This window comes from Drosophila mojavensis, unplaced genomic scaffold (genome assembly GCF_018153725.1).
Source record: "Drosophila mojavensis isolate 15081-1352.22 unplaced genomic scaffold, ASM1815372v1 contig_136, whole genome shotgun sequence".
Taxonomy (NCBI): Eukaryota; Metazoa; Arthropoda; class Insecta; order Diptera; family Drosophilidae; genus Drosophila; species Drosophila mojavensis.
The window spans coordinates 13,843,725-13,870,524 of record NW_025318667.1 but is presented as its reverse complement, the minus strand read 5'-3'; the positions used below and the strand labels follow the sequence as shown (position 1 = coordinate 13,870,524).

The window sequence follows — 26,800 nt, the reverse complement described above, 5'->3', positions numbered from 1 at the left end:
AAATCTACTCAACTTCAGATTGGTTTATTAACCAGCTAGAACCTCCGAAAGTAAGCTAGAAAATAACTTGCGAAATAGTTGAAGTGCCTTTCGTTGGGGTATATACACAGGATAAATACATAGGTATGTCAACTGTTTGAAAGTAGGGCATTTACGTTAAGTTGACTTGGTTTAGTTAGTCAATCATTTTATACATATATTTATTTATTCTATTTTACTTGATTGTATTGTTAATAATTATAGACATCTGAAGTTCGAAATTCCAAGTGGAATATTTGAGCCTCTCTTGGATAAAAGTCTAGAATGTCTTACCTGATCATAATTGTATATATTTATTGCTAAATAGCAGAATTTGGTTACGTAAAAGTGATAAAATGATGCCGTGACAGACCCTGAACCAAGCGAAGAATTATTGAGATATCCTTGTAGGTTTCAAGGGATCCCTTAGTCGAGCAGTCTCGATTAGAGCTCTCTTTGCTTTGAATATATTCATGTGGTTGCATATCAGCAGCTAATATTATTGGGCTATATTCCACCTTGTCAATTCAATCAAGAACAGTCTGTAAGGGTTTCAGAGAGAGATAGAGGGAGAGAGAGAGAGGGGGGCGAGGGAGGGAGGGTAGCAGGGGGTAGGGGCAGAGCAGAGAGCGTGTGCCAATTGCATTTAGAATTTGAAGCGCCATTTACTGCTGTCTGGCACATCGGGCAACAGCTAAGAGCTAACAGCTAACAGCTGACAAGGAACAGTTAACAGGGAACAGCCAACAGCAATGAGCTATCAGCTTTGTCTTGTGTGTTCGTCCTGACAGCCGGTAATCAACTCAGTTGCGCCTCGTCCTTTGACCCCGTGCGGGAGGTCCTTAGCGCTGCGTATGCGGGTGCACTGGCATTTGCAGTTGGTTTATTTCGCTGCGCGTGCTGCGAAGCTTGACACAAAGCTATCGCGCTACCACTTGCCACTGCCACCCGGCTCGGCTCCTCCGACCCGCGCACTCTCTGCAGCCCGGACGGAAGTCCCTTGGCGGCGCCTTTGAGCGACGAGGTCCTTTGTTCAAATGCGCTGCACGCCTCGTTATGCACAAACAAAGCGCTGCGCTTCAATTTGGCAGCAAATTATAAAAGGCAGCGCCAACAACTTTGGCTGAAACTTTGGCTGCAACTTTAGCTGCAACCATAGTTGCAGCTACAGCCAGAATTGTAGCTAGACAATAGCTAGAACTGTGGCTCTAGCTAGTTGGCTATAGTTATATTAAAACTCTCACGTGCTGCTCTGATTGATCGATAGATAGATATTTCAAGCAGTGTTTCGATTGAACCTGAACTGACAGGCGAGACTATTAATCAATGCCAGATGAAAGAACAATAGGTGAAAAGGATTCGAGCGACCGTTATTGACTGGGCGTTGCTCGCTCGCTAAGCAACTTGATCAATCAATCAAAATGGGAGAGAGAAATTAATTAAAGAGGAGGAAGGAGAGAGAGAGGGAGAGAGAAAGAGAAGGAGAGAGGGAGAGGGAAAGAGAGACAGCAGAGAGAGGAAGATAAAGATCTTGGGAGAAATTGAGGCATATACAGAAAGACAGAGAGAGAGAGAGAGAGAGAGAGAGAGAAAGTAAGAAGATTGGAAGAAGGAAGATGGAGAACTTATAATTGAAAAGAATTGGAAGAGAGTGAAGAGAGCGAAAGAGATAGAAAGTATTAGGAAGAAACACAGAGAAAAGAGGAGAGTAAGTCCGAACGACATTAAAAAGGGGACTAAGTTTCCAAATTTTAATTGAATCTAAAATGATTGATACTAATTCAAAAATTCTACTAAATTGAAATAGATATAGATTATTATTATTTCCTTATTTTAATCCTCTTAAAATGCTTATAGGTAAATGAGAATTAATTCTAAGCTAATCATAGCTACTATTAGCTTAAAGACTCTTACGTATACCCAACATGCATAGATGTATATATTTTAGACTGAGTATTGAGATGTCGTTCACTCAGATCCTTTCTCCCTGGACACTACAGTTGAAGCTAATAAAGACATGTGCCACAACATTCCGGACTGAGAAACTTTCCAATCGTAAAGTTTATTAAAAAGTCCATCAAATTAAGCGATACGAAAATACTAAAATAAAATAAAATAAAAATAAAACACTTTGCATTTAACAGGGATTAGATTCTGAGGAAAAGTGCTAAGGTTTCCCTTGTCAAAAGTTTTTGTACAAACTTCCCAAAACTTTTCCATGGCAAAAAGTTTATTTTTAAAAATTCTATCAAAAGTTATCCAAAAATTCAAACAAAAAGATATATTGATGGAAATTTGAAACCAAAAAATAAGAAAACCAATTGGATGTTGTTGACAGGAAAGCTCGAAGTTTTTTTTACATGGAATCCATGTATAAGGAAGTGAATCTAGGTACCAAATAACGAACCTCTATTAAAATTCAATAGTTATCGATTTGTTGATCGATAACCATAAAAACTACAAATTGAGATGCAGATTTTTCAGATGGAGCATAAACTATTCGCTGCTGATTACATTTGTATACCAAAGATCGTCTCAGTTGCTTTACAAAATCAAAAGACACGTCCATTAAACAACAATTTACAGGGTATAACAATTAAAGAGCTTCGATTGTATGTACAAGGAAGCTGTCAAGAAAGAATTTCTTGTAGCGTTGCACAGAGTATGTCTACACCTAGGCCAATTAGGGGTAAGAACGAGGGAGAGAAAGAAAGCACGAGAGAGACTGTTAGTGAGAGGGGGAGAGCATCTGTTGTTATTGCTGAAATGGAGCAGCAATAAAGGCAAAGGCAAAGGCAAAGGCAAAGGCAAATTAATTTGCGGACATTTGAGACGGTCAAAGTTCGAGCGTAGAATAAATGCGGCTGATGATAATGAGGCCTAGGCGGAGTTTGCCTTTAACCATGATGAGGCCATGGACCACGCTGATAATGATGATGAGATGATGTTGATGGCTGCTGGGCATTACCGCCCGAGGGTCCTTGACTGTAGCCAGTTTGGGCAAATGGAGGCAATGTTAAGCGATGAAACGTTATCGTTCGCTTGGGCTACATTGATAACTAATGTGGGCCCATTAATCGGGGCAGTCGGTAGTCGTTGTTGTTGCTGTAACTGCTGTTTGCCAACAACTTGGCCAAGCAATTGGGCCGAAATGCGTGTTAAACATTTTATGCTAACCGACCCGGCTGCTTAATAATTGAACAATAAAAAATGGCGTTAAGTAATTTGTGTATGTGGAGCTCATAAAACTCTCGCTCACTCTGCCACGCACACACACACCCGTGCACACGCACACATGTGCATTAATTGTAAATTTAGTGTTCGTTTAAGTTTAATGATTCGTGGCTATAAAATTTTAAAGTTTATTACCAAAGCGCAGAGCCAACAAATTACGAATGCAAAGACTTGTTCCTCTGCCCGCCTACAACGCACACCCTTACATACAGACATATATCAAAACAAAGGAATGAAGGAGAGCGAATGGGCGAAAGAGACAGAGCGAGCCCCCCTGGCAACAAGAATCCACTGATTCATGTTAATTAAATGTGACACAAGTTTAACAACTTTCTTTTGGCACGCCTCGTTTCATTGTCGCTCAAATATCCTGTATGCTTGTATAGCAGGTGGGGTGTGCTCGCACAGAGGGAAGAAATGTTGTTATTCGTAGATGGCGATATTGAAATCTTCCTTTCCAAAGAGTTGCCTAATGAGTATCATAAGGGTACTTTCTCTATCCTGGTTAGTTCGTAGTTTCCAACGTATCTGCTAGTCGATCATGCTGCTGGAAATTCTACGCGCAACATATTGTTGCAGCTGCGAGCCGCACACATTCGTTTGCCATTGTTACGGCGATTACACGTCTGCCTGCCCCCGGGCCAGAGAGTCAGCTGGCTCCCCCATGCCACTCCATGCCGAAATTCGGACCTCAATTTCGATTGCGAGTTCGAGTTTGAATTCGATTTCGATCAATGGCCAAAAGTTTTGCGCTTTTAATTAGAATTTTAGTTCACAGGCTGTCCGTCAACGTGTAGCTGTGGGCGTGGCACATTGAAAGTTTGTCAATGTGCCAAAAGGCAAGTCCGTGAATAGTGTCTAAACACACACAGACACGCGTACGCTCCCACACACAATGACATCCAATATGAAGATGTTTCAATATTAAGCACCTGGACCTGCTGCTGCTGGTCCTATTTGTGGCTGAGCAAAGTTTTTAGTTGGCCGTTTAGTTGTACTGCCAGAGTTCGATAAGACGTGTGCGAGCCCAAAGTGTTTAGAAAATTGGAAAAAAGTTTATTGAAATGAAGAGCGAGCAAAAACTGGCACACGAAGACTGCCTTAAATAAAAGCATTCATTTGATGTCTGCTTGGCCACACACAAAGAGCACATGGACTGTATGGAAAATGCCACACATAACAATGATCTGGTCACACTCTTGGCATGCATGCATTCATGACTGTCATATTGACAAATAGCCATAGTCCAAGCATGGGAGCCGAAAGACATTAACATTCTTCTGCTTCTGCTTCTGCTTCTGGTTTTGCTTTGGCTTTTGCTTTAGCTTTTGCCTTTGCCTTTGCCTTTGCTTTTTTGTCTCCAGAAAAGAGCCGTTGCAATTGCTCGTCCACCGTCTTTGCTCAGTCTCGCTGGCTCTCGCTCTCTCTCTCATTCTTTGTCTTAATTTTGAATACAAATTTAACAGCAGCCATCAGCACCCCAGCGCTCTCTTTCAATTTCAATTAGAAACTTTAACTGCACACACACACACACAGAGACATTTAGATGGTCGAACAGACAGAGACAGACAGCAAGACACACCCACACAGTCTCACAGTTGTGCGGCGCTGCTTTTCAAATTGTCGTCAGCAACTGCAGCGACTGAACAGTCGAATGGTTTCTGCCGTTACCGCTGCCTCAGCTGCTGCCTCTGCCTCTGCCTCTGCTACTGCTACTGCTACTGCTACTGCTGCCTCTCCTTCTGCTTCTGGTCCCTCCCTGTCAGCAGCTGGCTGCACATTGCTGTGCGTTTCTATTCCACTGCAATGTTGGGTGAGAGCAATTTAATTTCTTTTCAGCTGCCATTCGTAACGTCTTGTGATGAAGCTGCAACGACTTGGCATGCCCCTGCACCGCAAGTATCCCTTCAACGAGCCAAGCTGACTGTGTATAAGTAAAAATGAATGTGTGCAACTATTAAAGTAAATCACTTAAGCTGCTTGCAAAAATAAAAGCAGAACCTCACTGTGGATTTCTTTCGCACACACACACACACACATACACACACGCACGCATAAAATGTGCCCGTCATATACTAAGAGAAATGACTTGAGTCTATGCTAGATGGAGGCACATACATACATACATACATATGTACATGTCTACATGTGTACATGTGTACATGCTTAAGTGCGGCTGTTAATATTTTGCGGCTTTGAGTGCATTATTCAGCATTGGCTCGACCGTATGTAGCGCAAGGATTAGACTATTTAAAGAAAATTACGTAGTTATCCTTGGGTCCAAAATGCATGTCAAGTGCAGCGCAGCGACACCGTCACCAGAGAGCGAAAGCGAAAACGAGAGAGGGCGACCGTATAATTGAACGGTATTAAATCTGAGTAAGAGCCAGCTGTCTCGCTCGCACCAAGGCAATAGGATCTGCACGGCGCTTAAATGAGTGAATGTGCGACCTCAACTATCTCTATGTGCTTACTTATACTATTTATATTCAACTGAAATAAGGCTACCACTAGATTCGAAAGGTGTTTATGAGATCAAGGGTGCTAAGCCGAAGCTTTCTGAACTAAATTCTCTCAAGAGACTAAAACACTTAAGATGTCAGTCAGTTTTGCAGTTTTCTATTCTGTTCTAACATAGTAAGCGTTCATTTTAGCTTAACGCAATACGTTAGAAATTCTATTATTACTGCATCACGACTAACTAAATCTGTCTCGATTTTTCCTTAAAAAAAAATAAATGAAAAAACGATTTAGAAAAAATAAAAGTCGTGAAAATATATTACTTACTAAGCCGGAAGAAGCAAACCGAAACAAATTGAAATGGAGCCCATCTCAGTGAATGTAAGGAGTGTAATGGAAGTCTTTGCCAGATTGTGTATCATATGCAACTTTCTGGCCGATTCGGTGCATTTGCTGAAGGACTGGACTCTGGAGCGTGTTCTGCTCAATCTGAACTGGCACTGCGGCGACCTCTTCGCCAACTTCTATATAACAACCGTCGTGGCCATCCAGCTGATAGCCTGCAGTATGGTGTTCTTTGCCAGTAAACGCCAACTGGCAGCTGGCATACTCGGCCTGTTGATCAACTTGCGCATTGCCTCGAACCCCATGCTATGGAGCCTGGAGATGTATACCGATATGTGCGCCCTGATCCTAACCATCGTGTTGACCACCGTACCGCACCATCGTTTTCTTCGCTGCGGATTTCTCATTGTGGCCTATATGACCTACAAGAGCATTAATGATGGCTTGTTCTGGCGATTTATCCATCGCTACGGGGTCAAAATGATGATCGCTGTAGTCCTGAGCGGCTATCAACTGAAATGGTCCTCGGCCTTGTTGCTTACACTGCTCGTCGCTCAGAGCTTCAAGGCCTACGCTTGGTGGGTGCTTCCCTATTCACTCACCAATATGCCGATCATATTCTACTTACGTTTTAAGTTCTGGCAACTGATTTCGATGCTGGGCGGCCTAATACTGACCGCCGTCAATGTCCAGGAGCTTTAAATGTTATACTACAAAGCTATTCTATTTATACATAAAATGAGTAATGCAGCTCTACCAATAAAATGTACCGCTTCACTACTAGCACTGGAAAACAAATTGCCAACATATATTGTTATATTGTATGCAGTCATCGTTCTTCCTATACTAGTTAACGTAGTTAATAGTTTACTTTTTTACTGACAACACCTGAGGGGTATTCCAGTAATTATAGTCGTAGCGCTTGTTCACTATGCCATTAAAACTGTCATATATTTAACAGCCGGTAATGATATACTAATATACTATACTATTAAACTCTTGTAGATTTATGTGCTATGCAGATGGATTGTTATATCGGTATAACACATTGTTATACATTGTTACTGATATATTGCTATGTAATGAAACTGTTATACTGAGTTGCTATAAGCTGTTATACGGCCATATTAGTATACTGTTATACTGTTATACAAATATATTATTGTTATGGTATACTTTTATGCCATTATATTTCTATACTGTTATACTTTTGATTATCTCATATTAACACTTTTAAATTAGGAATTTTTAGTATCTCGTAATATGCAACCTCCTTAAGATTTTACATGCGCTTTACCAACACACCGGGGTAGGAGATACTAAAGATTAATGGGAGATTACACTGATTACGACTTTATACCATATGCATACATATAAAGTCTTGATTAGCATTAATAATTAAGTCGGTAAAGTACCTGCCCTGTTGGCTCTCTCACTCTCATTACTGAATGAATCTGTAGCGCTACGGTATATAAACTTCTTTCATGCAACTTTCATTTATTACTTACCTTATCTGGGCAACATACATAATTCTCTGTAGTTGGGCTTAATGTGCTTTTGGTTTTTGTTTAGTAACTGTCAACATTTTTCATTTTTTGCTGTATGTTTTAAAGTGATTTTCCATGCACTTGCCTCGTAAGTGCTTAAATATTCCTATGCACACACACACACACACACACACACACAGACACACACACTTGCACACAATGTACTGCATAGTTGAGCAACCCTTGCCTTGTTCTCACACCCTGTGCGGGTGAGTGACTGTCTGAATAACTGGCTGACATTCGAGTTGTCTTCTATTTTAATAAATTTTTGGCGTCATGTACTCGTATGCAAGCAAGCGCGACACTTGACAGCAACACGAGCGAAAGGACTCCGAGAGGGGGCCGCGCGGACTGAGAGTGGCTCGGTGTTATTACTGCTGGCGCCACAGTCGGTGTCGACATCGATGTGACGTCACTTTGCGCTGGCGACATTGTTGCCACGTTGCAGTTGCTGCGACTCTTTCTCCATTTGCAGCACGAAAGGCGGGTCACATCAAGGACAATGCAGCTATGTGTGCGTGTGTGTGCGATTCGCTTTATTTATAAGTCTGGCCACGCCCCAAGCATTGGGCAACCCACCTATGCGCCAATTTCATTTATTTTTGGTACATTTCTCTTCAAAGCGTCAGCGCTATTTATCATTTGGCATCTGTGGGCCAAAAAAAAAAAAAAAAAAAAAAAACAAAATAACCACCAGAATCACCAGAGCTACCTGAAGCCACCCACACCTGCTCAAGCTGCCTGTCGCTGTGTCCGTTTGTCGGAATCGTTCTTGCGTTTATCAACGCTGCTTCACAAGCAGAAAAAAAAAAAAAAATGAAATAAAACAAGAAACTGAAAACAGAAAAGACAACAACAAAAACCCAAACAAATTGAGCGTTCCAGACCAAAAAGCTGTTTCAGCTTCATGAGCTCGAAGCTTGAAGCTCTCAAATGGATGTAAATGCTCGCGCATTGGCAGAGGAAACTTTTCCAGATAACTTCTTGTTAAGATAATCGCTATATTGTGTCCATCGACACGAAACAAATGCCTTCTGTTTGATTTTTTAGTTGATTTAGCCCGGAGAAGATGTTCGAGCAAATATTCTAAATAAATAGAAATTAAATTTGTTCGTACTAGTGCACCTGGGAAAGTGGTTATACGGCGGAAAAGGGAGGGGGGATGGTGACGGGGATATAAAGATGAAAAAGAGTCATTAATTTAATGGAATATTAATGGAGTTGCATTTGTAAATATTTTGTATTAGTTTTAATATTATTTTTGATATGCATATACTTTTCAAATTGACTGTATATTATTATTTTAATCAAGAGAATTGATTTAAGTCTAGAATATATAAAATGAATATATTTTAATGTCTATATGTTCAGCAATCTCTTTAAGATTTTTGATACGTTATATTATAAATGAATCAAGTTTAGTTTAGATAAGCAAAGCTTAATTTCTCGTGGCGTACAGTCTGCACAAAATAAATCTGTTATAAAGCATTTAAAAATCATACGAAAGAGAATATGCTTCGGACTTCTAATTTATGAAGATAATTAAGCTGAGCTTGAAATTGGAAAATAAAATATATGTATATACTTTTAGACATATATGTATAGAGTGAGAGATTTGGTAACTGTTATACACGTACCAATGCCTACGCCTTAAGCGCTGTTATCTTGATGTTTCTGCATCTATAGGTATTTTCACATACTCGTAATGGCTTTTGCAATTCAATTATAAATTGATTACGTTTAGATCCTTAGCAAAGGACAATATGCACCGTATATGTACAGTCTGCACAAAATATGTCTGTTATAAATCATTTAAAAATCATAAGAAAGCGAGTGCGCTTGGGGCCTCTACTAATTGCATTCATCAAGGAAATTGAGCTCAACTTCAAATTAAAATATAAAATATGAATGGATTGGTTTATATACATACACATACATATATATACCTATATGTATACATCTATATAGATATATATGTCCAAGATATATGCATGCAGCTAGTAACTGTTATACGCTCTTGGATGCCAGCTGAGCAAGTGCTTCGTTTTGCGATGCAAAGTGAATGCTGAAATCGAGCAGATATATTTTATTCAGAGCCTCGCGCAGTGGCATTTGGGCCACATTTGCCTTAATGGCCGTAAGAAGCACTCAACAATCAAACCGGGCTGGCTCAAGTCAACGAAAATCTAACGACCGGTGTGTGTATATGTGTGCGGCTGTGTGTGTGTATGTGTGTTTGTGTATTTGAAGATATGCTTTTTCTTTTTGGCAGATGTTTGTGTTGGGGAGCCTGTGAATGACATGACATTTGACATAGTTAAGTTCACCTTTACACACGCGCAAGCAGGTAAAAAATATGCCTATTCTGGTAAAATGAGCAAACGGCGCTGGCATGCATAAAATATTACAATATATCAAAAGGATTGCTAATACATAGGGTGGCTGTGCCACCCCTAACTACCCTTAACCAATCTCGCCCCCCACCCGAGGAGAAGACGAGAAGAAAAATGAAACCATCGCAGGTGTCTGTCTGCCTGTCTGTCGCTCCGTATCTATCTGCGGCATCTAGTGACAAGGATGCTGCTGCACACTTTTGATTTTACACGCTGCTTACCTGTGTGTGTACCTGTGCGCTGGCGTCTGTCTGCGTGGGCGTGGCTGGCTGCCTATGCCTTAAGTGTGCTCGATTTGAATATGGCAAGTGGCATTGGATCGAGCAATCGAGCACAAGCCAGGTGGCACACACACACACACACACACACACACACACACACACACACACACACACACACACACTTATATTCGATATGATTGCCACTCGTGTATGCGGGGCACGCTTATCGGGCATGCCACACAATTATTGTGGCTTAATTCAGACATTATTAATCGACAATCGTGTTGCAGGCAATTTATTTGCCACTCAAGCATAATGCTGAATGCCTATTAGAGTGTCCATTTATTTACTTTTTGCTGTTGATAGATGTAGAGCGCGACATTTGCGTGGCATAGACAGTGGGCGATGGGATTGCTCGACTACCAGATACCCTAGACTCAAGGCAGTGCTAACGTTTCAAACATCTGCGCCTCTTCTAGCCGAAATCGAAAGAATAAATACGTTTTTATACCCTGCATAGTCCAAGCAGGAAGTTGTCCATGGCAGGCACTGACGAGGCGGTGTCGGGGCGTGTGGCAGAGCTATTACTCAGCATTATGCAATTTCATGGCAACTAAACCGTCAAACAAATGCAAACTTACCAAAATGACAGCGTAACAAAATAGAAATGAGTCTGTGATAAAGTCGTTCATTCTTCTTATTATTTTTATTAATATATTATGTTGATTAAAGTCTATTAATAGGCTGCATAATATGCAGTGCATATCATATATGCGAGGGTGGTCTTAACGGTTTCTGATCAATTTGGAAATCATTAACAAGCATGACTTTGTTAATGGGATTTCTGGGCTTACACTTTCAGCAGGGAACAGACCCAATGGACCATACTGTTGATGAGGAATGCGAAAAGAGTTGATTTATCATAGATACCGATTTATATATGTATATATATATGTATAGCGTATATATTGTCTATGAATAGGGGCATTATGGCGCTCAGTTGCTGCTCAGATTTAAGCCAGCTGGCCAGACTCTTAGCCTGAATTCCCTGCAGCTTCAGCAGGACACAAAGAAGAAATCCTTTGACTGCAGTTAGCATTGCATTGTCCTTTTCAGTCCATTCCTTTCCTTTCATTTTGTTCTTCTTTCCTTGTCTTGCACCGACTCTTGAAAGGCTGCACAAACACAAAGCGGACGCACAACTTGTCCTTAAGTGCAGGGCAAATAGTGTTGGGGCACGGGACAGAGTAGGCGAAATGCAAATGCCGAAATTATACAGCAAAAATCAAGTAAGCGAGCTCTAATTAAAATTCACATTTAGATACCCTGCCGAAAGGAATGTTGGAGCATGGCTTAGGGACTTCTTGGTAGGAATGAAGGAATCAGTGAAAAGCAGAGATATACCAGAAGAGTTCTGTGTGAAGAGAGAGAAAGATAGAGAGAAAACGAGAGCAAGAGTGGAAGATGTAGAGCGAGACAGAGAGAAGGGCAGAGAGGACAAATGAATCAGCGTGATAGAGAGAGTGAGAGGGTGTGAGCGAAGGAGCGAGTGTGAAGGCGAGGATGAGAAAGAGACAATAGGAGAAAGATTTAGAGAAAGAAATGCACAAAGAGATATATCGTAGCATCAAACGCTGAAAGCGAATTAAGATTCACGGTATTTGGAATCAGTATATTTTAGAGATTTTTTCATAAATAAATATATATATATATATTTGTATATATGTTTAAGCAAGTATTTTCAATTGTACAAAAATCATACAAAACTATCCAACGCTCTTGCTTAGAGTCCCAGAATAAATAGATATAGAAAAAGAAAGAGAGAGATATAGAGAAAGAGAGAGAGAAAGAGGGGGACACAGATAGAGAGTGAGAGAGTGAGAGAGAGAGAGACAGGGAGAGTGAGAGATTCCGAGACAATAGTGAAGTAGACTAGACTGGACTATTTGATAGAATTGTACACATTTACAAATCTGTTATACCCGCAGTGTATGCCATCAATTTGCATAATAGTCTAGGGTATATGAGAGCATTTTATTGTTTCTACGTTTTCACTTATTCTTTTGTTGAAATTGTAACAGGCTCGTCAGTGGAAAGACCGGCCCCGGTCCTTGGGCGTCTTCATCATAACTACAAACAAAGAATAACGAGGCAAACAGTCAAACAACTGAAGAACCTGAACTGTTTGCACTCCAAGTTGCTAAGTGCCCCCCTTGAAAGGAAAAAAAGCAACAAATAATATAGAAAGGAAAACAATAAAATGTGTAAAAATAAAAATAAAAGGCACAAAAGTGTCAGCAAACTGTGCCGCTGCATAGCCCCAGAATAGCGAATGGGCTTCTCTTTCAATTTCCCATTCTATGATTTGCTCTTTGTATCCTTTCGCTTTGCGGCAAAAAACAAGAAAAAAAAATTTTAAAAAAATTAAAAAAATAAAAACCAGCAAAAAACACAATAAATTAAATTCAGTTTTTACACATGAGAGATGGAGATTTTATGGTAAATACGCAAATACACGTATGCATATATATGTAAATGTGTATACGTGTATGTATACATATTTGATACACTGTGTACTTATTATTTTGTTTCGCATTGCAATTGCAATTTGTTTGGGGCAAACGCGGCGTATGCTTTATAATTATTTCAGTTAATATATTGTAAAGCTAGCAAATAATTCATATAAAACTTGTGCAAATAAGTCATTGAATAATTATGAGCATATAATGGTATGCATACATCCCCCCTCCACCCTCGTAGTTATTTAGATTATAAAAATGCTACATTTAATTTGCGTCTGTCAACATTGTGAAGCGAAGCGCGAAAAAATCGCTCCAAGCTCTGTGGAAACCAGCAGCCGGCAAAGGGAATGCAAATCATGCAAAAAACAATGCAATCTAGTATATGTACAGTGGGAGTGGCTCATGTAAATAATAGAGAGGGAGAGGAAGAGAGACAGCGAGAGCGAATTGCCAAAGGCAATTGTTGCATTAAATAGCAACATCTCTATTGTTAGCCATACCAAATAGTATAGCATACGATTGGGCGATAAATATGATTGATTTACAAGCTACGTAATGTGTGAATTTATTAGACATATAAACACTATGTAAATATATGTATATGGATAAAATGATTTAATGAGAATTATAATTAAATCTGATCTAAAAGACTGCATCTGCATCTGCATCTGCATCTGTATCTGTATCTGTATCTGTATCTGTATCTGTATCTGTATCTGTATCTGTATCTGTATCTGTATCTGTATCTGTATCTGTATCTGTATCTGTATCTGTATCTGTAACTGTATCTGTATCTGTATCTGTATCTGTATCTGTATCTGTATCTGTAACTGTATCTGTATCTGTATCTGTATCTGTATCTGTATCTGTATCTGTATCTGTATCTGTATCTGTATCTGTATCTGTATCTGTATCTGTATCTGTATCTGTATCTGTATCTGTATCTGTATCTGTATCTGTATCTGTATCTGTATCTGTATCTGTATCTGTATCTGTATCTGTATCTGTATCTGTATCTGTATCTGTATCTGTATCTGTATCTGTATCTGTATCTGTATCTGTATCTGTATCTGTATCTGTCTCTGTCTCTGTCTCTGTCTCTGTCTCTGTCTCTGTCTCTGTCTCTGTCTCTGTCTCTGTCTCTGTCTCTGTCTCTGTCTCTGTCTCTGTCTCTGTCTCTGTCTCTGTCTCTGTCTCTGTCTCTGTCTCTGTCTCTGTCTCTGTCTCTGTCTCTGTCTCTGTCTCTGTCTCTGTCTCTGTCTCTGTCTCTGTCTCTGTCTCTGTATCTGTATCTGTATCTGTATCTGTATCTGCATCTGTGTGTAATTTGGAATTATACTCGGGTTGACAGTGTAAAATCAACAAGATACGGCGGATATATCTACGTTTATTTATGTGTACCAATTTAACATCATAGCAAATCATAGTACATTTTTTATTTGCAGAGCCCTCAATTTATACATGCATTCATTAAATATTTCGCATATTTCGATATAAATTCAATTAAGTATGAAAATTTCTCTCGTAGCTTTGTACGGAATTTCTATCAGAAAGAATATTTTTCCTTCCTCATTACACAGGCAATCGATAGTAGTCATTATGAAATTTGGGTGGCAGATGAACAATTAGCGTAGAAAAAATATACCTTCTCTCTCGCTCCCTCTCCATCTATATCTCCATCCCTCTCAGGGCTTATAAAATCCACGTTGTACAAGGAAATTAAAATCAGTTCCGACACCAAATGAATACAAATATAGTTATTTCATATACAAATTGGCATCCAGATGGCGGGAGGAAGAGACAGGCAGGCTCAGAGAGGGACACCGATAGACAACGTGAGTGGGAGGGTGATGGAGAGACTATGCTGAGTGAATGTGAGTGCATTGCGCATACGCCGTGCTGGCAAATATAATTTTTTTGCGCTTCACATTTCGCCTCAGTGCGGAACAACAATGTGCAAAGCGAGCCAAAAAGCATTTCATTAACTTAATTAACTTTTAATTGAAATTGTTTGACAGACGCGAAGAGCATGCGCCAGCGTACTTTCATCTTTTAATTGCAATTTGAAAACGACAAAAATGAAAAAGTATAAATACGAAATACTTATGGAAACACAATAAAGCAATAACACGAATTTATGAAACATTAATCAAAAAATATGCTGTGGAATGTTCCATATGAAATAACTTCGAAAAAAATAATTGAGTTAAGAATTTATAATTTATCTGCGGGAAAAAAGTTTATGTTGCTGTTAAAAGCAGCATGTCATTTGCCTGTCAGGTTTAACTGAGAGTTAAACATGTTGAGCACACACACAAATATATGATATATGATATACTATATATGATATATGATATATGATATATGATATATGATATATGATATATGATATATGATATATGATATATGATATATGATATATGATATATGATATATGATATATGATATATGATATATGATATATGATATATGATATATGATATATGATATATGATATATGATATATGATATATGATATATGATATATGATATATGATATATGATATATGATATATGATATATGATATATGATATATGATATATGATATATGATATATGATATATGATATATGATATATGATATATGATATATGATATATGATATATGATATATGATATATGATATATGATATATGATATATGATATATGATATATGATATATGATATATGATATATGATATATGATATATGATATATGATATATGATATATGATATATGATATATGATATATGATATATGATATATGATATATGATATATGATATATGATATATGATATATGATATATGATATATGATATATGATATATGATATATGATATATGATATATGATATATGATATATGATATATGATATATGATATATGATATATGATATATGATATATGATATATGATATATGATATATGATATATGATATATGATATATGATATATGATATATGATATATGATATATGATATATGATATATGATATATGATATATGATATATGATATATGATATATGATATATGAAATCTAACTCTAATTGATATTTCAAAGCTCTTCAGAATTTGAAAGTGCTTCTCTCATCATATTCCTCTGTAAATTAGTTGACTCGATTGTTCCTGCATAATTAGACTGCCTGGTAAATATTTGAGACTCAGCTTGCAGCCCGATCCATTACATATTTCTGCGGAGCTCTCGCAAGTGTGAGTTGTTTTGTTTTTGTTTTGCTTAATGCATTTGTGGAAAGCTTAAGTACTTTTAACTAATGCTCGACATTTTTTGCTGGCCGTATGGGGGGAGGGGGGCATGAAAAAGATTTGATGCGCGCTTTATTCACGTCTGGCTTCTGTTTATATGCATATTTATTTTCGCTTTAGTCCTCGCTCCGCGTCTCCGCGTCTCCGTGCATTCGTAATTAGTTAATGTGCCGCCGCAGTCAGTCTCATTCGCATTACAGAGCCTAAGCGTCGCAACGGTTTCACGGGTGGCTGACTGACTGCTGCCCTCCCCGCCCCTTCCACAAGCCCGAATCGCGCTATGCCCTTGTTGGTTATTAAAAAGAAGGAAAAGAAAAGAGCTTGCTGCCTGGGCGGTGTGTGCGTGTGTGTCTCAGGCCCTATGCCTCCTGTTCGGCTGTTCTTGGTCGTTATTCACCTGCTCCCAGCTGCTGCCTCGGCTAATGAAGTACATATATTTATATATATAAATATATTTACATATATGCATGCCGAGCCCCCACATATGCCGGTCCTCAAAGCAACATTTCTCTTTTTTATATTCAACTTATATTTTGCTCTGCTACTCTGCTTGTACACATAGGCACGCACACACAACCCCCCACACACACACACACACACATTTGCATGCATAATATGTGAAAGCGTGTTTTTTGATATGCTTTTCCCTCAGTCTATGTGGGTGTGTGTGTAGAGCAACATTTAAAATGTAAGCGTTTTACGTGGCGTATACTTAATGCATTAAGCATTCGCCGCGTGGCCCGTCACAGAGCTGCGCCACTGACAACCTAAAGACGGCACGCAAAAAAAAATAAAATGAAATAAAATAAAAAACCCCTCTCCTTCGGTTTCACCTGCTTCTGGTATTTGTAGTCGCATTCGTTTTCGTATTCATCAGCCCTCTACTCCGCCTCATTCACAGGTGAACGTGAGCAACACCTGGACCATGCCGCAGGAGGGTTTGAATGTGTTCTATCGTTTCTTCCGTGATCGCATCTCCTGGTTTGAGGCTGATGCCGTTTGCCAGTTCCATCATGCCAATCTGGTGACAGGTAAGTGAGACACGGAGTGGGCAGTGGCCACCAGACAGTTAGCCGCAAAGCCAAGTCAAAGGTGCAGCGTGAGGCTTTAGTTAAGCTATCTGCACAAGTAAAAAAAGCAACAGCAAAAAAAGAAAAAAAAGAAAAAAAATAATGAACATGAGAAGGAAACGGAAAAATATTTGCCATGCATGTGGACATAGTGGGGCACCAGCAGCAACAGCAGCAGCAGCAGCAGCAGCAGCAACAGCAGCAGCAGGTGCTCTGGCTGCAGGGCCAACGATAACAAAGAGTGTATATAAAGCAATGGTAAATGCCAACAAAATGTGAAATGCAAATAAGCCCAATCACAACACTGAAATTGGGAGGAGCAGAGCGTGCAGCTGCTAGCAAGCTGGTAAAGGGGCAGGAAGCGGGCGGGGGGGCAGTGGGCTATTGTAAATGTCCGGCAGCTGTTGTCACAGTGCTGCATGGAACGGGTTTCATCTGACAACCAGGCGGCTGCAACTGCAAAATGACGCAGTCGAAGGTCCTGAGAGTCAAGAGTGAAGCCTCTTGGAAAGGGTAGCCAATGTCAGTGCCTGTGCCAGTCCTCTGTGTGCCCCTGTCTGCCCCTGCCCCATGCCCCAGCCTCTGACTATGCCAATATCTAACGGCCAGCCAAAGGATCTCGGACGACAGGCTTTATCATGTGGCTGCACCACATACAGCACAAACATAATAAATCCCTTTCACAAATACCGGACACTGCAATGCGGGCCAGACGTGGGACAGGGTCGGTGCAACTAAATCAACAATAGGTCGCTTAACCGGCTCATGTGCATGCGGTCCTCGTAAATAGCTAAGTAGATTGTTGATAAATTGTTCATGCCACTCAAAGACAATGCAAATTGTGCGACTGCCATCGAAAATATGCCGCAAGATATGTTAGGTCCGATCAAAGCTGCAAATCTGATAAACAGGCAAATTGCAATTGATATCTATATACATATAAAGATATAGCATATATATATCTATATATGCTTGCGGTATCTGCCGCACGGAATGTAAGAGAGACAGATGGGAAATGGGTCGAGGCAAGAGCAAATTTTATGCAGTATTTAAGCTACATAGTGTAGATTGGTAGCCTCAAATAAAGTGAAAGATATCTAGAAATACCAGATCTAACGAGATAGTAAATAAGTCAGATCAAGTCAGAGGGCAATTGAAAGAACAATTGTTTCAATATGATTCAGAATCTTAATTAGTGCGAAGGGTTAAGGAAAACTTTCATGAAATTTATATATGTAGAAGTTAAATTAGAATTTTCACCGATGATAAATATGTTATATGCAAATACCTTCAATATAAAAATATTTCTATATGGAGGTTAATCTGATGTAGAAATTTAAGCAGATACGTTCGCCGGAAAGTTTCTCTTTTACAATAGCTAGACATATAGTTAAAACTATAAACCTTCGATTAGACATACTACAATGGATTGCCTAGCTGCATACTCCAACTTTAGGGCCATGAATAGGACAACCTTCGGTCGTTCCTGGCAGTGAAGTACGATACCGTTCAATACATACAAAGATGTACAAAGTTATTCAAGGCAACGTAACGGTGCTCACAAATCTGACTTGAATACTAAACTGGTTGATTGGATTGCATTGTCCTTTATCCTTATAAATAGATTCATATGCTTCACTCATAGTTTGCCTCAACTTGTGTACAACACCAAAAGTTCATTCGAGCGCACAATTGTCCCCGGGTCAGCTAGCTATCTAGGGGTGGGGCGTGGCAGGGCGGCAGGCGTGTCATGGGCGGGTGTCAGTGTGCATAAACAATTTGAGAATCAGGGATGCATGTAAATGTGTGAAACAGAAACAAGGATAATAAAAAATGTAGCACAAAGCGGAAAAATGTGGAAGCTGAAGAACAACCAGAAGAGTAAGAAGAAGAAGTACAAGCAGCAACTGCGCCGTACAAATACACAGCTAAACGACAGAGTGAGGCGAAAGGACACCAAACTAAAGTTGAAATAAGAAACTGGAAAGTAAAAGATAGTGGACGACCAACAAACGCCCTCTGGGCAGAGCCAGTAGACAGGCATAGACTTGTTAGACGTATATTAATCTGAATATAGAAAACTATATACCCACATATATTTTGTATGCGTATATTCATCAGATCGATTTTAGCTCATATTCAAAGGGAGATATATCAAAGTAAATGTTTTAGGGATATAATCTTAAAAGTTTTCAGCGTATTTTTATTATGAATATCCAATATTAAAGAGTGAAAGGCGACTAGAAGATGCCCTGTATATCTTATTTTATTATATAGCTAAGCCTTGTCGATATTAGATATCCCTTATCTCATATATCAGTCCACTTCCTATGGGTATTAAGTTGCCTATATCGATAAAACGATTTGAAGATGCCCTTTATAAGCATAAGTAATAATAATGACAGTGCCAACTGGTAGACACTCATATACCTCATATGCCATTCTTTATTTGCTCATATAACTCCAAGTGGCTGACAGATACCCTGTACTCGGGATTAGCTACGTGTGTTAACTGTAATTATTAACTAACTAGCTATCGGTTACTAGATGTAATCCCGCATCCAAGGCTAAACTTGTTTGTTAACTAACTTTGTCAGGGATGTCCGATTTTGTCCAACAATTTCCAACAAACCTACGAAGCCCTCTCTCCCTCTGAGCTATATAAATTTCTATGCACACAGAGCCGAAGCCCTTCCACACATAGTTTCATTTTCGATTTATTTTTTGCTTTCGTAAATATTTTTAGTATGAACACAAGTTGAGCACATGCATTGGATTAGACCAGCCGCTGCCCTGGCTGTCTGTCTGCTTTTTTTTTTTTTTATTTTTGAGAATAGAGGGAGTGGGCGAGGGGGAGTTGTGGGCGGTAGGGGCCTTTCGGAGTGGTTTCTGTGGTCGCTGTTGCTGGCAAATGTGCCGTATGCCCGGCACAGGGAACGGAACAAAAACAATACGCCGGACAAATTAAATAGAAATATTCGCATTGAACAAATAAAAACCATTTGTTTCTCTTTTCAAACCCTTCGGTTCTCGTTCTCGTTCTCTCATTCTTATTGTTTTTACTTTTGTTGGTTTTTGTCGCATGTGCTGTTGTTGTTTTCCTTTTCCCTTTTCCCTTTTCATTTGTATTTTTATTGTATTTGTATTCTATTTTTTTTTTTTTTTGTTGTGTTTTGCTGGCAGTCGACAACAGTTTTCAATTTGATGCAACTCGCGACCTGCTAAGGGAATTGGATGTGAACGACATCGTTTGGATTGGACTCATGCGGCCGCAGAACTCGGATCGTTTCATGTGGTCGTAAGTACAACAGCAACTACTTCAATAACAACAATAGCTACATAGTATTGTAATTGTGTTGTTCGTGTTGATATGTTTATTTTTGGACTGAGCGCTCCGATGTGAGAGCTCTTTAATATTTAGAAGTTTCAATTTCAACTCGTTAGCTGCGAGTCAAATAGAAAGTTATGGGGGAACTTTATAAGCCAAAAGTTGTGCGTAGGAGGAGAAACGCCCTCAGATTCAAATGAATCATCTATTCATTATGTTAATTGGCACAACTACATGGAAATGCTTAACATTCTGTTACTGCGACTGTAACAGGTTGTCTACAGCTTCTCTGTTTCGAGTCCGCAATGGCCCATTGTTTAATTTAACAGCAACTTTAACATGAAGGCCAACTGAATGTTAGCTTACTCCAGAATATTCGGTATAATTTAATATATATTCTTAACAATTTAAATAATGAAAATAAATAAAATAGAATATTTAGATAATTATAAATTGAGCTCTGATTTATAGTTTAATCATTAACAAATCTGAGTTTAGCGCCAGTTGTATATAGCTCCTAGAAGGCGATATGAGCTCTGCTTAGCTTAGCTTTAGTTGTATGCATAGCACCTAGTCATACCTATATACATATGTATCCAAATATATATAGCAACTCACGCCCTCTGGTGGCGGATACTGGCTACTGGGCAGAGTCTTTGCCGCTAATGGATGCTCCGCTCTGCGCTGTTATCGATCCCATACGCGACTATCGATGGCATGCGCTGCGCTGCGGCGGACCGGAGACAGCCTCGTTCCTCTGCGAAATGCCAGGTAAGTTTCTGTGCGTATGAGCTGGATGGGGGGAGGGGCTAAAGCCTTCTACTCTTTTGCCATACAGTGCCCAGCTGGGCAGACGCCTGCATTCTGAAGGAGATGCCCAATTTGACTATGCAGTATATGGCGGACACGGCCAGCATTGAACTCATTAGGAACTGCCAGGAGGAGGGCCTACTGCGTCACACCTGCAAGGGCAAGGAGGTGAGTGGACGACAGTGTGGAGGTAGCTGAACCATGTGCCAAATTCTTTGTCTATCTCTCTTTCGGCCCCCGTCTCTTTGTTGTGGCAACTCTCTTTGCAGGATCGCGAGCGGGCCGTACGCGAGCTGATCTGTCCCAAGGAGCGGCTGGAGGCTCAGCGGATCAACGACATCACAAACTCGCACTTCAAGTCTCTGCAGATCATCAAGAGCATCCGGACCGACAACAACGAGAACAACGACATCGAGCTGCTGCCCCTGGTGCCGCGCTATGCTGCAGCAGGTGTGAAAATCGAGGTGGACACCGTCGCGCCAGCTGAACGCTTCAGCCTGGACCGACTCATGATGGCCGATGAGCCTGCGCCCGTGGTGCACTACAATATACCCGACCAGGTGCCAATGCCCGTGAAGAAGTCCGCCAAGAAGGTGAACATCAACGAGGAGTATGACAAGAAGCTGCGGGCCCAGTATCAAATGCAGCTGCGCAAGGCAACGCCCAAGCCCCTCGCCCACCTGGACATGATGATGGGCGATCAGCCGGCCCTGAGCGAGGAGCAGCTGCCGGACGATGTCAGCGACAGCGACGTGTCCAACGAGATATTCGAGCCGCTGCCACACAAGAAGAAGGTGTTGCCACAGGACCTGAGGACCATGCCGACCATTGTGGAGGCAACAACCGCTGCTGCAGCAGCAGCAACAGCAGCAGGCAGCGAGCCGGCAACAACTGTCAGGCAGTTGGCGACATCAACTCTGGCGCCTACAGCGGCAGCAGCAACGGCAACAACAACCACAACAACAGCACCAGCGACGGCGTCTACAGTGGCAGCAGCAACAACAACTACAACAGTAGCTCCGACAACAGCAGCGGCAACTACCACAACGGCAGCAACAACAATGGCAGCAACATCAACACTAGCAACAACAACATTGGCAACAACAACAACCACTGCAGCGCCTACAACAACAGCAGCAGCTACAACTACAACTACAACAACAAAAGAACCAGCAACAACTGCCCATGAGAACATTATGATAACAACAACGGGAGCAGCAGCAACAGCAACAGCAACAGCAACAGCAGCAGCAGCAACAACAACGGCAACGGAAATGGAAACGGATACAGATACAACAGTTGTTGCCGCCACCGGTAACACGCCCAATTTATATAGCAGCAACACTGACACCACCAACATCCCAGCAGCAACAGCAACAGCAACAGCAGCAACTGCAACACCAATGCCAGCCGCAACAGCAAGAGCAACGACAGCAATACCATTGAGCACGTCGACAACGGTGGGCATCGCACATCCCATTCATCCGGTGCAGCAGGCACGCGATGAGTTGTCCCATCCGCATGTCAAGGAAACGGCCGACAATTCGCACTTCATACCGCCAATGCTGCTGGTCAAGTCGCACTATGTGCCGCCGGCGAAGCACGCTGGGGAGCATGGGGAGCATGGGGAGCATGCCGAGCATTGGGAGCATGTTAACAACGGTCCGCTAGCCACAGTAACTGCAACACCAACAACAACAACAACAACAACTACAACTGCTGCGGCATCAACAACAACAATTATGCCAACAGCAACAGCTGCAGCAGTCGAGCAAAAGAGTCGCCAACATGTTGTTACGGCAGCAGCAGCAGCAGCAGCAGCAGCGCCAGTTACAATCGTGACGCCAACAGCTAGCGCAACCGGGGCAACAGCAACCGCAGCAACATCAGCAACAACAACAACAATCAAGGCAACGACGAAAACAACAGAGCCGACAGCAACAAAGGCATCCAGCAAAGAGATTGCTACGGAGGCGCCGCAGCTGCAAGAAATAACCGCAACAAAACAGCCAACAGCTAATGAAAACAGTTCAAATGCAACCACAGCAACAGCAACAGCAACAGCAGCAACAACAACGGCAGCAGCAACTACTGCAGGAGCAGCAACAGCAACAACAGCTGTGGAGGCCGCCGCAAAGTTGCATTTGGAAAGCGAAAGTGTTGCTATTGCCGGCGCTCATCCTGAATCGGAGCCGGAGCATGAGGGCGTGGATGTGGATGAGCTGGAGCTAACGAGCGCCACAACACGGCGCAACTTCCTGCAGGAGGAAACTGAGGCGCCATTCAAGCCAAATCGACGACGCTCGCTAACTAAACCGGAAACCGTTAGCTATTTCAAGAAGATCTTGGGCTAAACACCAGCAGCAACTGTAATTGAAGCGACTTTTACAGTTAGCACACATTTCCGACACTGTCACACACCCACAACCACACCTCCGCCACTTTGTACCAGGCCAACCCCTTAGCCCTCTGCTATATAATTGGTATTCAAGAGACGAGAAATCAAAGCTGCATTGCTGGCAAATTGAATCAGTTGACGTCGTTGCCTGATTCAAAGCCACCAAAAGCACCTACTCAACAGCAACAGCAGCAACAGCAGCAGCAACAACAACAACAACAACAACAGCAGCTAGCATATCCACATTCTGGCCAAAGTTTGTAAAACTTGGCTATGTCCGCCTCCCACCCGCCCCAGCTCCATAGCGGAAACTCAAGCTGTTAGTCAACGCCAATCGGAAACGCAAAGCAGCCGAAAGAAAACTCAAGAACTTGACAGAGAAAGATAGATAGTTAGACAGTGAATAAGAACGAGACAGAGATAGATAGAGAGTGAGAGGGAGTGAGAGGGAGAGGAAGGGAATGTGACAGCAGCAGCTTTCAATGGGGAGCATCAAAAATGTCAATTCTTTGCAGCACAAACCACAAAGTAACATCACACACACACACATATATATATATACATATATAATACACACACTCTCAGACATAGACACAGCAAAGGCCATAGAACAGGAAAATATCGAAATCAGGTGCGCAGTGGGAAAGGTGGTTGCAATCCAAAGGCCAAATCTAAAGTATGATAAATACTACTATAAATGTTTACAGAGCTACTCGTAATATATACACATAAGATACAAACAACCATTAGGAGCGTCTGTTTCGTCAAATTTCGTTTCCTCAATAAGAGACAGAAGACAGAAGACAACACACAGACACACACACACACGCACATGCGAAAACAACATAAAATAAAAGTAAATTTTGCAGATCGGATACGGACGACTGCACAATACTCGTTCGCATATTCAAAAAGCTAGCTCTCTATAGAGAGATAAATATTAAGATAAATTGAATTACAATTACAATTTGCCAAAACAAGGCATATATATTTGAGTATTTTAACAAACTTACCTTCATTCAAATTCCCAATTTGGTCACCCTAGAAAAAAAATAAACTTCGTCTTCACGCTAAATCTGTTCACCTTAACTCGGGATATTGATTAAGATTGTATGGTGCTTCCTTTTTTATTTCCCAATTATGGTCACTCTAGATCTTCAATCAGCGAGATGTGCATAATTGAAATACGCCTCAAGTGGCGTCAACCTCCAATTCCAATTTACAAATCTCTTCCTTAGGTGTAGTCAACATTCAGTCAAAATATGGTCACCCTTTGTATAACTTCATGTAAGAAGAAGTTCATTCTCAGCTGGAATCCAAATGTAGTCAAACTACCCATCTAGACTTATCCAACATACCCAGTCCAAAGTATTCCCATACATATTTCAATGTTTCAATGTTCAATATTCAATCCCAAAAGCCAATATACTCCACTTGAGCTCCGGCGAACCGAGTGTCGCCGAGGTGCAAAGTAAATAAACATATATTTATGATCTGTGCACATTATAATATAATTGAACGCGAGTCATAAACATTCAAGTATTAAACATAAGTATTATGCGCCCATAGACGAATTGCGAAACAGGCCTCATCAAATATGAATACACAAATTACACACACGTTGTAAAAGTCGATGTCTATACATATATATATTTTTTTTGTGTCCAAATAGTGAATACGTATCTACATATATACACACATACGCATATTGTAAGATGGAAAGGCATAGCTAATATCGAGTGTGGAGCAGCAGCAGCAGTGGCAACGGTAGCGATAGCGGTAGGAGCAGATGGAGACATACCTTAGATTAAGATTAATGAACCTAAAAGTAAGAAATATGAAGCGAAACCAAATGCTTCTCCCACTCCCACTCCCCACCACCACTCCCCCTCCAATCACATTACACAAACAAATTGAATGAAATACCCAATTCCAAAGCACTTCAAATGACACTTGAACTAGAAAATTATGTACTCACAAAGAAAACTCAAAAAGGAAAAGGAAAAGGAAAAGCATCAAACAAAGATGAATAATGAGAGTTTGCTAATGTCGATGTCAATGGAAACGCGAACAATTTTTTCTGAATTCTAGCAGCAAATAGTAAGATATGCGTATATAGTATAAATATATACCAAATAAATAATTCAATATGAATAAAATTACGTAAAAACAACAAATAAAATAAAAATACAAAATAAAAAACCACAAACACAATTTAAACTTTTTGCGAATTCGTTTGCCTTTGTGGAGGGAAGTGAAGAAATCTTTTTGATCTTTTTTTTTTTTGCAGCCGGCGCGCTTTAAATGAGATTTAATGAAGCTAAATTTAAAGTCAGTTTGCGCTACTGATTGGGGTCGTTTGGAGCTTAAGCTTTAATGAGCTTTCATTCTTCTCTGACTAAGCTTTTAATCTGTTAAAGCATGCATATATCTAACATTTCTAGTGTCAATTTAGCTTTATTAAGACTTGTAGTAGCTTTCTAAATGAATTTTCATATGTAAGCAAGCTTTATAGATCTGCTTTAATATGCTTTCATTCTTGATGGGATATTTGGAAATCTCGTAACTAACTTAAATGCAGACTAGCTCGAAAAAAATGTTGTGAATATTGGCTTGCATGCTAGCTGAATACAAATTGGAGCATTCATCAATATTACATAGATGCTGCATTGAAATCTATAGAGCTCTACAGTTTATCAAAGGCAACGCTTGGAATGTTCTAGCTGAGCGCTCACAGAGGTCAGGTTAAATTTGGGCATAGTCTGCAGTTGAAAGCTGTGCTAACGCCAACATTGCTTGCCGGTGGTCCGGTGTCCCATGCCCCTCCCCCTGCCACATACCACATGCCGCATGCCACATGCCCTGCTCCTGCTCCTCCTCCAACTCCTGCTTCTGCTCCTGCTCCAGCTCCTGCTCCAGCTCCTGCTCTACTGCAGCCTTGTTGCCTCGTTCGCCGCAGGCACTCTACATTTTTTTTTGTGAAGCATTTCCCTTTTAGCCAAAAAGGGCAGCGATGCGGCCAGACGCGATGGCAGTTACAGTCCGACAGACACACAGATAGAGCGAAAGAGATAGCCGAGGAGCGAGCGAAAGGGAGAGAGAGAGAGAGAGAGAGAGCGAGAGACGTGGCGGGAGAGATAGCAGCAGACGTCCTACTTATGATTGCCTAA

General features: G+C 40.7%; 2 protein-coding genes across 2 annotated transcripts in view; both read left to right on the top strand.

Moving 5' to 3' along the window:
- LOC6583792 (mucin-5AC) overlaps nucleotides 1–25,658 on the top strand; it is a 31,014-nt gene extending 5,356 nt beyond the window's left edge. The window contains exons 3-8 of the mRNA XM_044008179.1: nucleotides 16,926–17,055; nucleotides 20,278–20,392; nucleotides 21,033–21,193; nucleotides 21,261–21,400; nucleotides 21,502–22,245; nucleotides 22,339–25,658. Coding sequence (XP_043864114.1) covers nucleotides 16,926–17,055; nucleotides 20,278–20,392; nucleotides 21,033–21,193; nucleotides 21,261–21,400; nucleotides 21,502–22,245; nucleotides 22,339–23,586 — 2,538 coding nt within the window. The 3' untranslated portion in view covers nucleotides 23,587–25,658. The remainder of the gene's footprint in view (nucleotides 1–16,925; nucleotides 17,056–20,277; nucleotides 20,393–21,032; nucleotides 21,194–21,260; nucleotides 21,401–21,501; nucleotides 22,246–22,338) is intronic.
- LOC6583793 (surfeit locus protein 4 homolog) lies at nucleotides 5,124–6,855 on the top strand. Its single transcript, XM_002009422.4, has one exon. The coding sequence runs from the start codon at nucleotides 6,073–6,075 to the stop codon at nucleotides 6,757–6,759; it is 687 nt and encodes a 228-aa protein (XP_002009458.1). The 5' UTR covers nucleotides 5,124–6,072; the 3' UTR covers nucleotides 6,760–6,855.
- Nucleotides 25,659–26,800: the final 1,142 nt, after the last annotated feature.

Excerpts from the sequence above, each read along its gene's own strand:
- LOC6583793 (XM_002009422.4), top strand. The coding sequence starts at position 6,073 with ATGGAGCCCATCTCAGTGAATGTAAGGAGTGTAATGGAAGTCTTTGCC.